Source organism: Astyanax mexicanus, chromosome 18 (assembly GCF_023375975.1).
Source record: "Astyanax mexicanus isolate ESR-SI-001 chromosome 18, AstMex3_surface, whole genome shotgun sequence".
NCBI lineage: Eukaryota > Metazoa > Chordata > Actinopteri > Characiformes > Acestrorhamphidae > Astyanax > Astyanax mexicanus.
The window spans coordinates 3,033,096-3,049,367 of NC_064425.1; the positions used below are offsets into that span (position 1 = coordinate 3,033,096).

The following is a 16,272-nucleotide window of genomic DNA, read 5'->3' on the forward strand; positions in this document are numbered from 1 at the left end:
CATGAAGTGTTAATGAAGCAAACAGAAGGGGGATCAATGAGACCTCCACACCCAGTCTCCAGTCACCTATTGATCCCCAGCACAACAAATATTGTTGTCTCTTGGCCGCTGAGATGCCGCCGTGTCAGGCATAGATCCACATTCAGCACAATTCTGCTCCACTAATCGTCTCAGACGTTTCAGCAGAACCTGATACAGCCTTGTTTTTTTTTTACAGCTAAAGGAGAATATCTGACAGGGTCGGAGGAGTGAGGATTATGGGAACTCACTGTCTTTGATAGCCTCTGAGAGGAGCTGCACTCCCCCGCAGTAGTAGAAAACGCTCTGGTTGGGTCTGTCCAGCTTTATCAGCAAGTCAGGTACTGTTGTGATCCCTTCTTTACCCTCTATCAACTTATCTCTTACAGTCTTTTCCTCAAGGACCTTCTTCTGCTCCTGATCTACTCGTGAGAGATAATCTAAAAGAAATAAAACAGACAGAGAAAGAAGCACTGCAGTCGTGATCAGAGGTGCAGCAACAGGGTTGGTCGTGAATCCTAATTGCGCCTCTTAATACGACAAATAATAGAATAAAATTGAATAAAATACACAATCAATTCCAAGCATGACTGTCCCCATCCCTACTTATCCACTGGCCTGGCTTACACTGTGCTTTACAAGGTTATTATATTAATGGGTGAAAGCTCTGCAAATTAAAGAAAACATTTACCTTGTACTTAACTTCTAAACCAGGGGTGTCCAAACTTTTTTTTGTTGGGGGCCAGAAGAAGAAATATATTTAAAGTCAGGGGCCACAGACTCTGTAATAAAACAAATAATGAAATATACCACTTTAAATAATACATTTTCCTGATTATTTCATTTACACACCATTTTACTTGACTTACTCTCTTTATCTTTGGCAGTGTTGTGTAAACTAAGATTTTTCAAATTGATGTTTAATTTCATGATGTCTCTTAATATTAAACTCCGTAATTACGGCAACTTTTAGACTCTTTTGCCTTTTTTCTGCGCTAGAAATGTGCACTCTCTCCATTTTTAGACTCTTTGGCCATTTTTTTGCGCTAGAAATGTGCACTCTCTCCGCTTTTAGACTCTTTGGCCCGTTTTTTTGCGCTAGAAATGCGCACCCTCTCCGCTTTTAGACTCTTTGGCCGTTTTTCTGCGCTAGAAATGTGCACTCTCTCCGCTTTTAGACTCTTTGGCTCGTTTCTGACACCTAGCGTTCAAACTTTGAATCTCACATTATAAAAACCTGCTTAACAGCGGGCCAATTTTCATTCTATTTCTAAAATACCTCGTGGGCCGCTCCAAAAAAGGAAACAGGCCGCAAATGGCCCGCGGGCCGTAGTTTGGACACCCCTGTTCTAAATTATTATAATTTTTTAATTTTATTAAAATTTAAGTGCTGCCACTATGATCAAGAGATCGCCAGTTCGATCGCCAGATCCTAATCATGCAGCTTGCCATCAGCTGCCGGAGCCCTGAGAGAGCACAACTGCCCTTGCTCTCTCTGGGTGGGTACAGACAGTAGATGGCGCTCTTCTATCCACTCATCACTCCTAGGGTGATGTGGATCAGCACAAGCCTGCGTCTGTGAGCTGATGTATCAGAACCTAGTCGCTGCTGTGCTTTCCTCCGAGCATTCACTAGTGATAGAGGGAGTCCTAATGAGTGGGTTGGGTCGTTGGCCTTTAAAAAATTGTAAATTGTGCAGAAACTAGTCTACAAATGTGAAAAAATAATAATAAAAAATACAGTAACACATGTCATGTTTTCCTAAAATCCTATAAAATACTGAACATCCTTTTTTTCACATTTTAACAAAAACTGGTCCATGAGGGGGAGCTCAAAGCACGATTTGTGTTTATGATAGTGGTGTAAAAGTGAGTTACATCCACCAACTCTAACTCTAAGAGCAGGCCTTCAACTAGTACCAGTTCGTATATAACGCTGCTTTCAAAGTCTAAAACTACCTAGCTATAAAATAACCAATTAGCCTCTATTTTTAAAGTGTCACCCACACTCTTACATTCATCCCCAGATGGTTTCCTAATGAAAAAATAGATTAAAGTATACTAAGCATTATTATGCTATAGTGCACTAAAGTGTTCTTGTAGACACATCATTATTAATCAGTATATTTAAACCTTTATTTTTTACTTGTTATACTTTAATTGTATAAAAATAGAACAAAAGTCTTACTTAAATTGTGCTAAGTGTACTTAACTGTACTAAAATTGAACTATTTTAAATATACTTAAGTAACATTTAAACATTTAAACTACTTCATGTATGTAACCCCATATTGTCACGGAGGGTGACCGAGGCAGGGAGACGAGGAGACGGACGCAAGTGCAGGTAGGGTGAAAAATAATAATTTAATAAATAAATAACAAGTAAACAAAGAAACGAGGAACAAGTAAACATGTAACAAAGATAAACGAATAACCAATAACCAAAACAAACCAGTGAAACAAAAGAACATAAACTAAGCCAATAAGAGATAAATAAACAAAAATAAATAAACAGGGAATATTTACAAGGAAATAAACAAGAAGCTAAACAAGACTAGGAAAACTAAACTAAGCAGGGCAAGGGAGAAAACAATGGAAATAAACAGGGAACTAGAAATAAACAAGAAGATAAACAAAGGACAAGGGCTAAGACTATGAAAACGAGGGCTAGGCTAGAGAACACGAGAAGGACAAAACAACAGGGGTTAGTGCAAAGACCGACAAAGGACAAGAGACAAAGGAAGGCTTTATAGCACACAAGGGAAGTGGAAACACCTGGGGCTAGGGGGCGGAGCTACAATTGACACAGGTGGAAAAGTACTGAAACAGAACACAGGGGCACAGGTCACGTGGGACACACACAGAGAGACATGAGACAAGACCAGGACGTGACACATATGTATTTAAAATAAGCTTACAGTAAAATTACAATACATGTAATGAGTATATTACAACTGTATCACCATTTAGTTTACACCAGGTATATTAGATTAGATATGTACATAGAATTGATGTTAAATATATGTGATTTATATTTACATTAGAGTACAAATATACATGCTTCTTGTTCCTGTCTTTTGTAAGTAGCACACTTCTAGTAATATACTTTGTTGGGTATAAAAATATACTTTAATATACTGTACTACAATTTCTTTTACTTTCTAAAAGGTTACATGATACATTGCACTTTAAGTAAACTACTGTTCAACAGTTCACTTAACAGTATTTTAGAGGTATACTAAATTACATTAAACTAACTTTTAGTTCAATGTAATTTTAAATTACATTAGGGTACTTCATAGTAGTCTATTTTTTTGTTTTCTTTTAAATACACTATATTGATTTTTTTTTTTTAAGAATGACCAAAGTTTACTTTTAAACATTTGATTAAAGCATAATATTAATGTACTTTAATATATTTTAAGTAAGTACATGAATCTGATAGTATATTTACAGCATACTTAAACATTTTTCAATATGTTTAAAGTACAATTAAGTATATATATATATATATATATATATATATATATTTTTTTTTTTTTCTTTTTTTTTTACCAGGGAGATACAGTCAATTAATGTCAATAATAATAATAAAGCTGCAGAACAACAATATAGGTACTTTGCATCCGCAGATTCTGTGAACGCCGTGTTAAAGAGTGACCTTCAGAAAGCAGCATAGTGCTATAGCTTTTTTCCAACTCATTTAAATGTCAAGTGGCAATGTTCACTCAGATGTGAGCGAATACGCACGCAGTGTGAACAAGAATTACAGGCAATTCTGTACTAAACTGTGCACAAGCAGAGACACAGAGAGAGAGAGAGACCATTATACTTTACCTAAAACAAAGAAAAAGCTATTTATTATACTGCATTGTATTTCTTCTTAAAGCTCTTCTTTTATAAGCTCTTACCTTTCACCATCACTCCACGCTCTGGCTCTATATCCAGTATCTTTTCAAAGCAGATCCTGGACTAAAGAATCGTTGGAACAGAAAAAGAGCCAACTGGAATTAATCAGAAATGAAAGCAAGCAGAAAAAAAAACAGTTTCACACACTGAACACAGTCAGCAGCAGTTCAGTAATATTTCTAATCCAATTATGAAATCTAAATAGTATTATAAGTGAACTGATACCACAGCTATTTAGCTAGAAACTTGAGCATAGTATTTAAAAAGACGGAACCCCAAAATAATCTATTATTATTATTATTATTATTATTATTTTTTTTTTTTTTTTTTTTTTTTTAGTTTAGTTTTTTTTAGGTTTTTTTTTTGCATTCCCTGGTGAAAAATATATATATATATACTTAATTGCATTTAAAACATATTGAGAAATGTCTAAGTACGCTGTAAATATACTTACAGATTTATGTACTCACTTAAAATATATTAAAAGTACATTAATATTATGCTTTCATTAAATGTTTGAAAGCAAACTTTGATCATAATTTTTAGTGTATAAATATAGTGTATTTATATAAAAAATAGACTACTATGAAGTTTTATGAACTTTTAATTTAATGCAATTCAATATACTTCTAAAATACTTATTTACAAATATACTTTTGTACATTTTTAGCAAAGTGTGTTAAAAACAACTGTTGTTTTAACAGTTGTTCACTTAAAGTACAATGTATCATGTAACTTTTTAGAAAGTAAATTAAATTACTACTACTAAAGTTTAAAAATTTAAGTACATTTGTAACACGCTAAAAATTGTAGTACAGTATATTTGTATACAGCATATTTGTACTCTAATGTAAATAGATCATATATATTTAACATCAATTCTTAATACACTTTCTAATATACCTGGTGTATAATAGTACACCATAGTACAGTATATTTAAAATATGGGGTTACATACATAAAGTAGTTTATGTTTTAGGTATGTTTAAATGTTACTTAAATATATTTAAAACAGATCCATTTTAGTACAGTTAAGTACACTTAGCACAATTTAAGTAAGACTTTTGTACTATTTTTATACTATTAAAGTAGAATAAGTACAAAAAAGTTGTACAAAAGTGTTTTCTTACCTCAGTAAAATTCTTCAGAGCCAGATGTGCTCGTCCCATGTGAACATGTGCTTTAATGCACTTATCACTGCACTGTGGGTAACATCATGGCATGAGCATCAATTAATCACCAGAACTCATCAATAATTCATCAGATATTCATCATTAACTTAAAAGAGCTTCTCTGAGACAGAGTGAAAAGAAAGGTGGAAAGGTGTCCAGTATGTTCATTAAGAGTTATATTATTTAGATCAGTGGTGCTCATTCTGATCCTGCAGATCTACTCTAGCACTACTACTACTGTATTTTCGTGATAACGATACTCTTGGTGATATGAAAAAACACTGATTTAAATCATAAAAAAATCAAGAATACCCTACTGCAACTAAATGAAAATTACATTTTATTACAGTTTTCCTAAAATGTTTAAACGCATTTCTAGAAACTTGGCTCAGTTTCTCAAAACTCTAAACACAAACTGCTTTGTTGAAACTCCACAAATCTCTAGCAAAACTAATTCCTTCCACCAAAACAACAGATGTATTTGATTATGTTTTTGACTTCATGAGGCCACTGTACAAATTCAAATGCATACAAGTCCATGAAAACACGTTGGCTTTCTGTTCTTTATATTTATTTGGTGTGGTGAAGGACCCGCCCTATATTGCATTACAGTACTACATGTATATGCAACACAAATGTAAAGCCATTTTTACTGGATAAAGCTTGTTGCAAAACTGTAGTTGTGAGCTGTTTTTGTGAAAGAGTGCTCCGGTGTTTCTGTATAGCCCTGCTTTAGTTCACTGAATTAGTGGTCTCTGAAGAAAGACAGAATTTCGGCTCTTGCTCATCAATATTCATGCATGCAAACATATATTTATGCATGCAGTGAAAACAGCCAGTTTATGGGTCGAGCTCGGGCTCATAATAACAGTCTATGGGTCGGGTTGGGTTGGGCTTGGGCTCGGGCTATCTATCTAAGCTCTAAGCTCTAATACAGAATACAGTTTAAAGTGCTTTTAGTTGTTTTAATGCATTAAATTATCTGGCACTCTCTTATATCACAGATTTGTTCAGACTCTCTAAAATGATCATCATCACAGAGTTTGTTGGTCATTCCTAGGATTCGTTTTAAAACTCAAAGATGATGGTGCATTTTCATTGTATGCACCAAGACTTTAGAACAGTCTGCCACACATTTCTCACCAAGCTACCTCTGTTTCGGTTATTAAATCAGGTTTAAAGACTCACTCATTAGGGGTGTGATGAGATCTTGTAACACGAGATTTTGCAAGAATAAAACATGACAAGCTTAAACCTGTCTCACTTTTTAAGAGGGATCTGGCAACCCAGTAGAGATAGCAGCGAGTGTGGTGGCTGAGCAGTGAGAGCAGCTCTCAGCAGAAGAGGAAAATTCAGGTATTTGTATAGAAGATGCTTCTGCTACTTTTAAGTTGTATGTCTGGCTACATTTTGGCTCCAGTGGAAACAATAAACGGTAACAGAGTGACCAACAAGAAACAAACCATATATAAATACTGTAAGTAAATCCTACACCTGACTGTTTCATAGGCAGCTGTACTAATCCCTTAGCTCTTTACTGTATTTAAAAACATGTTCTGTCTCTGTTTCACTTCAAGCATAGTCTTAATATGACTGGTTATGGTTCTGCAGAGTTAAATTACAAGAGATTTAGGAGGAAAAAAAACACAAACCATAGGCTTAATATGACTGGTTATGGTTTGCACTTATTGTTTGCACTATATAAGACCTAGAAAAGTTTTTTTATTCTTATTTCTATTTCTTATAGAATCAATGTGTGAGAGAAGCCAGTATGTTAAGTTTTCAAGCCATTTTTCATTTTTGACGTTTTCTTAAAATTTTATTTTTTAATCTCTTCTTGTCTCCTTCTGGTAAACCCAGTATCGTGTCTCGTCTCGTCTCGTGATATTAGTGTCTCGTCACACCCCTATCACTTATACAAACTTGCTTTTAAACAGTGAGTTACTGGGGTGATTTAGTGGTGGATTTAACCTATATTTCTTGTTTTGCATTTTAGTTTATTTGTATTTTAGCACTCTTTATTTATTTTATTTCTGTTTTATGTTGGGATACTTATTTTAATATGTTATTATATGTATAAGTGATTTCTTTTACCTATGTTTTGGTTGTATGTATTTATGGGAAGTCATTAGACATCTTATGTACAGCACCTTGGGCAGTGTGAGCTGTGTAAAGAGTGCTTTATAAATAAGGCTTACTTACTTATTTGCTTACTTATTTACTTACTTTTCCTGCACTACTAATTTTTCTAAGTATTTTCTTCTTTTTAGCTATTGCATACAATACAGAGCATGCATATACAACTGAGAGAGACTTATAGTATTTCACAAAGTACAATAAAATTGGATTTTAGCGGAAGGAGACCTTAAACAATGGCAAAAAAATGAGGTTAATGTTTTTTAGAACAGAGAATAAGAACAAAGCCCGACTCCAACCCAGTTTTCAGAGGCTGAGCCGTCGTTCCATTCATCGAACGCTGCCCTCGCAGTTCCCAAATGAGACGGAGTCAGAGGAGCGGTGGCCGAGCCGACACCATGAGGAATGAGGAAACACCTTTGACACGTTTTACCTGTAGTTCTGCTTACCTTCAGGGCCCACTCGCAGTCACTTATGGCCTCCTTATACTTCTCAAGCTTGATAAGGGCCTGGGTGAGGAGCCGGAGAGCGGTACACGATAAGCAATCATGATCACAGGCAACTTATCACAAATACGCTGTTTTGTTATTTTAAGACCGTACAGAGGAGGAAAAAGTACTGAAAAATTATTACTAAGTAAAAGTACCCTTACTTTGCTTAAATTCTACTCAAGTAAAAGTAAAAGTACCCATCTAAAAATCTACTCGAGTAAAAGTAAAAAGTACTCAATTTAAAATTGACTTTGAGTAAAAGCTACATAGTTACTTTTATTTATTTGATGTAAAAAAGTACAACAAATCATAAATTAAACAATTATTAAATTAAATAATTTGTACAATTCAGGCAGTATTTGTTCAGACCACCCCATAAAACATTTTCAAGGTTTTCAAGAACAAGTGGATTTCATAGGTTTCTATGATCCATTTTTTTTCTTTACTGTTAAAAAGTTAAAAGATTATGGTCATATATGTGACTATAAAGCATATTTTTATAGTTTTACAGTTCATTATTATTTTTTAACTTGCCATTGCTGTGCTTTAACTGCTATTTTCATGTTTTTTTTTTTTTACATCCAATCAGATTGTTTAAATGTTCCCAAAAAAAACTAAAGGAATTATCATTAAAAACATGAAAATATACAAAAAAAAATTTTTTTTGGTCAGCGCATGCGCAGTGCAGTAAAGAAGCAAATATCGATGGGTAGCATAACCCGACAGAACACCGGTTCCCCGCACAGCTGATTCACACAGCATCTCTCCCGCTAACCGTAACAATAAACACTGCTGGGAAAAGTTCAGCTGCGCTGCCATGGAAAACAAAACTCAATTTTTTTTTTTATTCAGACAATTAGTTTTTTTCCCCCAGCATTTCATTTTTTACTCAGTAACGGGGAGTTTTCCAATGTAGCAAAGTGTCAAAATGACCTTGAGTAAAAGTAAAATTACCTATTTTAAAAACTACTTTTAAAATTACTTATAAACAAATTACTCATAAAATCTACTCAATTACAGTAGCGTGAGTAAATGTAATTAGTTACTTTCCATCTCTGAGACCGTAGCTCACAAAACTGAACTGCAGGAATAAAATAATAATAATAAAAAAGTAAAAACTGAAGAGACGACATTGCGTACCTGGGCTCTGTTTGTGTAGAGGGCCTGCATGTCACGAAGCTGCTCTAGACCTTCAGTGTAAAACTTGACAGCTACTTCATATTCACCCTGAGCGAAAGCTTTATTTCCTTTCTCTTTCAGGGCTGCGTGGTGAATACAGAGAAAGAGACAGAGCTGCGACTGTAAATTCCGCAGGATGACAACGGAGAGATCTCAAGATCAACAATATACTCAAAAACACTCACAGACCTTTCGCAAGCTCCTCTTTCACCTGTCTTCTCTTTCGTCTCTCATCTGCATCTTCTTCTAAAGCTTTCATGAAGTTCTCTGAATAAAAAAGAAAAAAGAAAGGAAAGTATCAAAAAGTCAAGGGAAATATAAACACAAAAATGCAACGATTTTTAAAAGAAGTTTTAGAAGTGTACGAAAAATTATGATGCTTTAGTTGCATTAAAAGCAAAACAGGCTTTAAAAACAGCTTTAAAATCAGCTTTAAAAACAGTCAACCAAAGGATACATTAAGCCTACCTGGACTTTGTCTGGGTTCATCCGAGGCATTCTAGAAAAAAAAAAATAAGACCCCGCAAAATAAACAATCGAATCGAATCGAATGATATATTTTTAGAAGGTTACAGAACATTCTTTTTTCTTTTTTTAAATAATTTTATTTCTAATTTGTATCCCATTGTCTCCCCAATTTACAAGGCCAATTACCCAACCCCCTCATTAGAACTCCCCCCATCACTAGTGATGCCCCCCAAACACCAGGAGGGTTAAGAAGACTAGCACAAGCCTCCTCGGATACATGTGAAGTCAGACTCCGCCTCTTTTTGAACTGCTGCTGATGCTGTAGCATTGCCGAGTAGCATCACAGCACTAATGCTCGGAGGAAAGCTCAGCAGTGAGTCGGTTCTGATACATCAGCTCACAGACGCAGCCTTGTGCTGATCCACATCACCCTAGGAGTGATGAGGGTAAAGAATGCCATCTACTGTACCCACCCAGAGAGAGCAAGGTCAAGTGTGCTATCTCTCTGGGCTCCGGCAGCTGATGGCAAGCTGCATGACTGGGATTCAGACAAGCGATCTTCCGATCATAGTGGCAGCACCATTATTCACAATATAAGGTGCACTTAAAATACTTACCCAAAAATTGTCTTATGTATGCGCCTTATGTATGAATTCTACCAGTCAGTGCTAGCTGAGGTGGGCATTATCGTCCTGCTGGCTGCTGCTAACTCTGGCTAGCACTGCTGGAGCAGCATTAGCATTAGCCGCTAACTGGGCAAAGCGCTAGCCTTTTCTCCGTTCAGAGGTGAGTATTATCTGTAGACTGTAGTCCTGTAGTCTACGTTTTCACCCAGAGAGAGCAAGATCAATTGTACTCTCTCAGGGCTCTGGCAGCTGATGGCAAGCTGCATGACCGGGATTCGAACCAGCAATCTCCTGATCAAAGCGACAGCGTTTATCCCTCTGGACCACTCCAAGCCCAGTTACTAAACATTGATCAGTTTAGCTGCTGGGATGCATTCTAATGAGTCTGAGGAAAGTAAGGCTTTACTGGTTGATATGACAAAGAATGTGAAGTGTTGGGAAAAGCACAAAAAAAAGACTTCAATTCCCAGCATGCCCCTACACCAGACTTCCCTGACTCTGATGATCACGTGACGCTACAGTAATCCCGCTCTCCCAGTTACGGATGGCCTTCACCTGGTCTGTCTAGTATAAATACCCCTCTGTTTGCTCTGTTTTGTGCAGAGTATTGAATCTATCTGAATTTAAATCTTGTCTTTGTTACCAACTTGATTATGTGTCGAACTACCGATTTGCCTTCTAAGGCTACGTTCACATTACAAGCCACATTGCTTAAATCATCATTTTTTTTGCTCAGAATGGTTCACATTCACTGTAAATGTAAGTGATCTGTATCTGTGTGTAATGTGAACGAATCTGAATCTGTTCCTGAAACGCTGCCTCACATGCTGCACATTGATACCTGTATAAACGTCTCCTTCTTCACCAACAACAAAAACCCTCATATTAGAGAGAGGAGAGACTCGTAGCTTTATAAAGGGAAATGGATGAGTTAGCAGCTCATATGTGGAGCATCTTTTGCTGGAGTGGAGAGTAAACAGCTGCTCTGAAGTTCATGCTCAGGTCCAGGAGGTGAAAAAAGGAATGGCGGTTTGCTTTTGCTGTTTTTTTGCAGCTATAGCTGCACAGCTGCACCAAGAGATGCAGTGTGGGTACGAGAGAGAAGCACGTAGCGCTAATGCTAATGTGTAAAAGCATTAAAAAAGATGCATGAATTCCGCATGATTTAACCGTTCACATTCATGTAGCATGTCTGTGGATCGGATACTTATCCGATTTAGGACCACATATGAAAGTGACTGATTTGGCACATTCACACAGCCATAAAAAATTCAGATCTGAGTCTATTCAGCCTGGTAATGTGAACGTAGCCTAAGTGTGGGCAACAAGGCGCCAAGTCATATTTCCAACAGATCTATAAAACTTGTCAATTAAAAGAATAAAACTCTAAAACATAAAACAGGGTCACAACTAACATGTCTGGACATTCCTCTTGCACAGACTAAAAGTTAAATAAAGATAAATTTTAATACTTTAGACCAGTGAGTGATTTTGCACATCTACTGCAGCTCCACTCTTTTCTATTTTATTCTAATTCTAATTAGATTTTGTTAATAAAACTGATCCAGGGTGAACACAGTGCTTAACGGTGAGTTAAACCTTGTTAAAATAACACGAACATTTTAATCCTAATGTAGTTTAAACTCTGATAAGTGTGTTTAACTGAATTATCAGTGTATTTAGACCAGTGTATTTTTATATTTCATGTACTCAGCTAAAGCTAAAGAGTTTACCGTTGGTCTGCTCTCTCTGGAGGGGCTTTTATTTATGACGGTCCTGCTTAGCCGAGTTCTACAGGTTTCATTTTCTTCCAGAGAAGAAATAAACTGATCTGCTTTCTCCAGAGCTTTCTCCTGAGTGGACTCATCACTGGAGTTCAGCTCCTTCATCAGATCACCTGCAGGTTAAAAACACACAGGAGAGATCAATCAGATCAATCATTTTACAGATAAAAAAATTGAGATTAATACTAGGGCTACACGATATTGGAATAAATTTACTTTGCAAATGTTCTTTTTCGACAATATATATATATATATATATATATATATATATATATATATATCACAATTTTAAACAATGCAGGGCCCATGATGTCACCAGCCCTGCCCCCACCCGCACTCTGTCTCGTTTACAAGCACGTGCCCAACCATGTGGATGGAGGCCATGCATGCGGTTAGCTCGTATTTACTCCTCCCCCTCCCCCTGCCCCTCCTGCTTCTCAGGCAGCAGCAGCCTGTCACTCACACAGACACAGAGACAGCACTGTGTATCTACTTCTTTTATCAAGAATCAAAACATTGCACAAGACGTGTTTGATTTAATTGCCTTAAGTGATTTGCGCTGACGATGCCTAAACAATGAATCTTGCAGCCCTAGTAATACCCTGTAAAATGTGTAACAGTACAAGTTTAACACATACCATACCAGTCCAAAGCTAGGAAAACACCTCTTCTCATTCATTGTGTTTCTTTCTTTGTATTCTTTCTATAAAGCTCTCTATAACCTGGCACTTTCCTTATCTGACCTCCTTCTTCCTTCTTCCTGCTCTCAGATCTTCTACTGCTGGGCTTCAAAAAACACTATCATCCAAACTCTGTTCTCATCTCTCATTCTCATCTCTTCTGCATATAGTTAAACTTGCTAGAGTCGACATTACACATTTTAGTGATTTAGGTTTTATGTTCCAGTGATAAACTATATAATAATGCACTTTTCTGTCTATAATACAGTCAAAAAGGTTCAGCAAAAATAACTAAATTCAATAAAAAATAAATAATGATTGGTGCAATGATTGGAATGATTTGTGCCTCATTTATTTTTATTCTGTAACTTTTATATAACTTTTTTTATGTTTCACAATTTTTCTCAAGCATTCCTAAACTAATGAACAGTGTTTAATCCGACTCATTAGCTGGGATGCACACAGGGTCTAAAGGGTTAAGATGTAACAGAAAAATAAAATAAAAGATAATAAAAGTTCATTTCAGCTCCCCATCACAGAATAATTAAGGAATAGACAATAATAATGAATTGCAGCACCACCTGCTCCCAATGCCCAAAAGTTTTAAATAGTTAACCAGCAGCTAGTCTGCTAAATTTTAGTATCAACTGCTGTATATCTGTTTTGATTAGATGGATGGATGGATGGATGGATACTTTATTTATTTATTTATTTTATCCCAAAGGAAATTTAGGATGGGTGAATGAAGGGTTGTCCCAGTTCTTCATTCAGAGGCACACTCCTAACAAAGCGAAAGTATTTTTCCTTGTTTAAATTGTAATAACCACAATATGTCCACAATTTTAATGTGTAGTTACAATGTTTTAGATCCATTTTCTTCATAAGAAGCATAAAATAATTACTATTAGCAGGTTAACTTTCCCAATCTACCTTAAATGATTCACTCCTGAAGGCTTACGCTACCTCCCGGCCGCTGCGCTCCTCCAATGAACGTCGCCTCGCTTTACCAAACAAACACTCACACAAAGCAATCCAGACTGTTCTCATACAGAGTTCCCCAATGGTGGAACAAACTACCTTCTACTACCAGATCAGGAGAATCTCTCACTATCTTTAATAAACTCCTGAAGACAGAGCTCTTCAAAGAGCACTTACTCTCCTAACACCTCTAACTAACTACCTTCTACTACCAGATCAGGAGAATCTCTCACTATCTTCAATAAACTCCTGAAGACAGAGCTCTTCAAAGAGCACTTACTCTCCTAACACCTCTAACTAACTACCTTCCACTACCAGATCAGGAGAATCTCTCACTATCTTTAATAAACTCCTGAAGACAGAGCTCTTCAAAGAGCACTTACTCTCCTAACACCTCTAACTAACTACCTTCTACTACCAGATCAGGAGAATCTCTCACTATCTTTAATAAACTCCTGAAGACAGAGCTCTTCAAAGAGCACTTACTCTCCTAACACCTCTAACTAACTACCTTCTACTACCAGATCAGGAGAATCTCTCACTATCTTTAATAAACTCCTGAAGACAGAGCTCTTCAAAGAGCACTTACTCTCCTAACACCTCTAACACACTAACTACTTCTATCCTCAATTCCTTCTTCCCCTCCGTCACTTCTCTATCCCTTTATTTCCCTTTGACCTCCTTTAAGCCCTATCTAAAAATGGGTTATCTTAATTCCTATTACTGTTGTACTTCATTATTGTAAGTCGCTTTGGACAAAAGCGTCTGCCAAATGTAATGTAATGTAATGATGCAAAACATGACAGAGACTCCAGCTTTTAAGGAGGAACGGAAAAATAAACATAAAATGAAAGCTCATTTTAGCCTCAAATCACAGAGGAATTAAGAGATGGACAGAAATAATGAATTGCTGCACCACCTGACCCCTTTCTGAAGACATACAATGCCTTAAATTTAACTAGCTTAGCTAACTTAAGGTCATAACACTGTTCAACACGTTTCCATCTCTACCCTATTACCCTATTATTCACTACTATAGTTATTTAGTCAGTTAGTTAGTTACTTACTTACTTAGTTAATTAATTAGTTAGCTATTTATTTAACTAATAAGTTAGTTATTTAGATAGTTAGTTAACGAATTAATTATTTATTTAGTCAGTTAGTTACTTAGTTAGTTAACTAATTACTTAGTTTAGTTAACTAATTACTTAGTTATTTAGATAGTTAACTAGTAGGTTAGTTATTTAGATAGTTAGTTAAATGAATTAGCTATTTAGTAAGTCAACTAATTAGTTACTTAGTTAGTTAGCTAATGATTTAGTTATTTAGTTTGTTAGTTAGTTAGTTAGTTAACAAATTAGTTATTTCGTTAAATAGTTATTTAGTGAAATAGTTAGTTAGGTAATACTTACTTATGTGATCCACGTTCTCCAGAAAGCGCTCCAGATCTTTATATTCACACAAACTCATATTTATTTCTCTAGATTTGTGTACACGCGCCTCTGATCTCTCTTCCTGTTTACCTGTTACCAATAGCAACCAACGCCGCGAGCCCTCACCCGCTCACGTGCTCCTCAGTGCTTGCTCATTCTTACGCCGATCAGCCATAACATTAAAACCACATCTATCTATCTATCTATCTATCTATCTATCTATCTATCTATCTATCTATCTATCTATCTATCTATCTATCTATCTGTCTGTCTGTCTGTCTGTCTGTCTGTCTGTCTGTCTGTCTGTCTAAGAACAACTGCCTCACACACACACACAAACACACACACACACACACACACACACACACACACACACACACACACACACACACACACACACACACACACAAGGAAGTCAATGACATCTCTTGTCCAATAGGTAATAGCATGGGCGCCTTTCAAATTTCCAGTTACAGTAATTATTATTATCCTTATAATAAGTAAGGTGGTAAAGCAATAATGCATTTTTTAGGTTTAGAAACAGAAGGTAATGAAGAAATGAAGTCAGTTAAAAACTTGAATTTGTATTATATATATATATATATATATATATATATATATATATATATATATATATATATATATATATATATATATATATATATATGAATTGACTTTTGAAGAAAGTTACAAAAAACTAAAATCCATATTAAAAAGACTTAAAATATGACTCACATATGCAAAATTAATTATTTATTTAGTCAGTTAGTTACTTAGTTAGTTAACTAATTACTTAGTTTAGTTAACTAATTACTTAGTTATTTAGATAGTTAACTAGTAGGTTAGTTATTTAGATAGTTAGTTAAATGAATTAGCTATTTAGTAAGTCAACTAATTAGTTACTTAGTTAGTTAGCTAATGATTTAGTTATTTAGTTTGTTAGTTAGTTAGTTAGTTAGTTAACAAATTAGTTATTTCGTTAAATAGTTATTTAGTGAAATAGTTAGTTAGGTAATACTTACTTATGTGATCCACGTTCTCCAGAAAGCGCTCCAGATCTTTATCTTCACACAAACTCATATTTATTTCTCTAGATTTGTGTACACGCGCCTCTGATCTCTCTTCCTGTTTACCTGTTACCAATAGCAACCAACGCCGCGAGCCCTCACCCGCTCACGTGCTCCTCAGTGCTTGCTCATTCTTACTCCGATCAGCCATAGCATTAAAACCACATCTATCTATCTATCTATCTATCTATCTATCTATCTATCTATCTATCTATCTATCTATCTATCTATCTATCTATCTATCTATCTATCTATCTATCTATCTCTCTGTCTGTCTGTCTGTCTGTCTGTCTGTCTGTCTGTCTGTCTGTCTGTCTGTCTGTCTAAGAAGA

At 35.6% G+C, this 16,272-nt stretch overlaps 1 protein-coding gene across 3 annotated transcripts in view; it reads right to left on the reverse strand.

The window, feature by feature from the left end:
- ttc12 (tetratricopeptide repeat domain 12) overlaps window positions 1–16,013 on the reverse strand; it is a 48,734-nt gene extending 32,721 nt beyond the window's left edge. Inside the window, exons 1-9 of one of the 3 annotated variants that reach the window (XM_022675083.2) lie at window positions 15,896–16,013; window positions 11,732–11,895; window positions 9,373–9,403; window positions 9,094–9,171; window positions 8,866–8,987; window positions 7,684–7,743; window positions 5,057–5,128; window positions 3,929–3,989; window positions 270–458 (exon numbers count right to left, since the gene is read on the reverse strand). In XM_022675083.2, the coding sequence (XP_022530804.2) occupies window positions 270–458; window positions 3,929–3,989; window positions 5,057–5,128; window positions 7,684–7,743; window positions 8,866–8,987; window positions 9,094–9,171; window positions 9,373–9,403; window positions 11,732–11,895; window positions 15,896–15,953 (835 nt within the window). In that variant the 5' untranslated portion in view covers window positions 15,954–16,013. Of the gene's footprint in view, window positions 1–269; window positions 459–3,928; window positions 3,990–5,056; window positions 5,129–7,683; window positions 7,744–8,865; window positions 8,988–9,093; window positions 9,172–9,372; window positions 9,404–11,731; window positions 11,896–14,852; window positions 15,373–15,895 lie in introns of those variants that run through there. The other 2 variants (XM_049467205.1, XM_022675089.2) reach the window with 2 other exon arrangements.
- Between the last annotated feature and the right edge of the window lie 259 nt (window positions 16,014–16,272).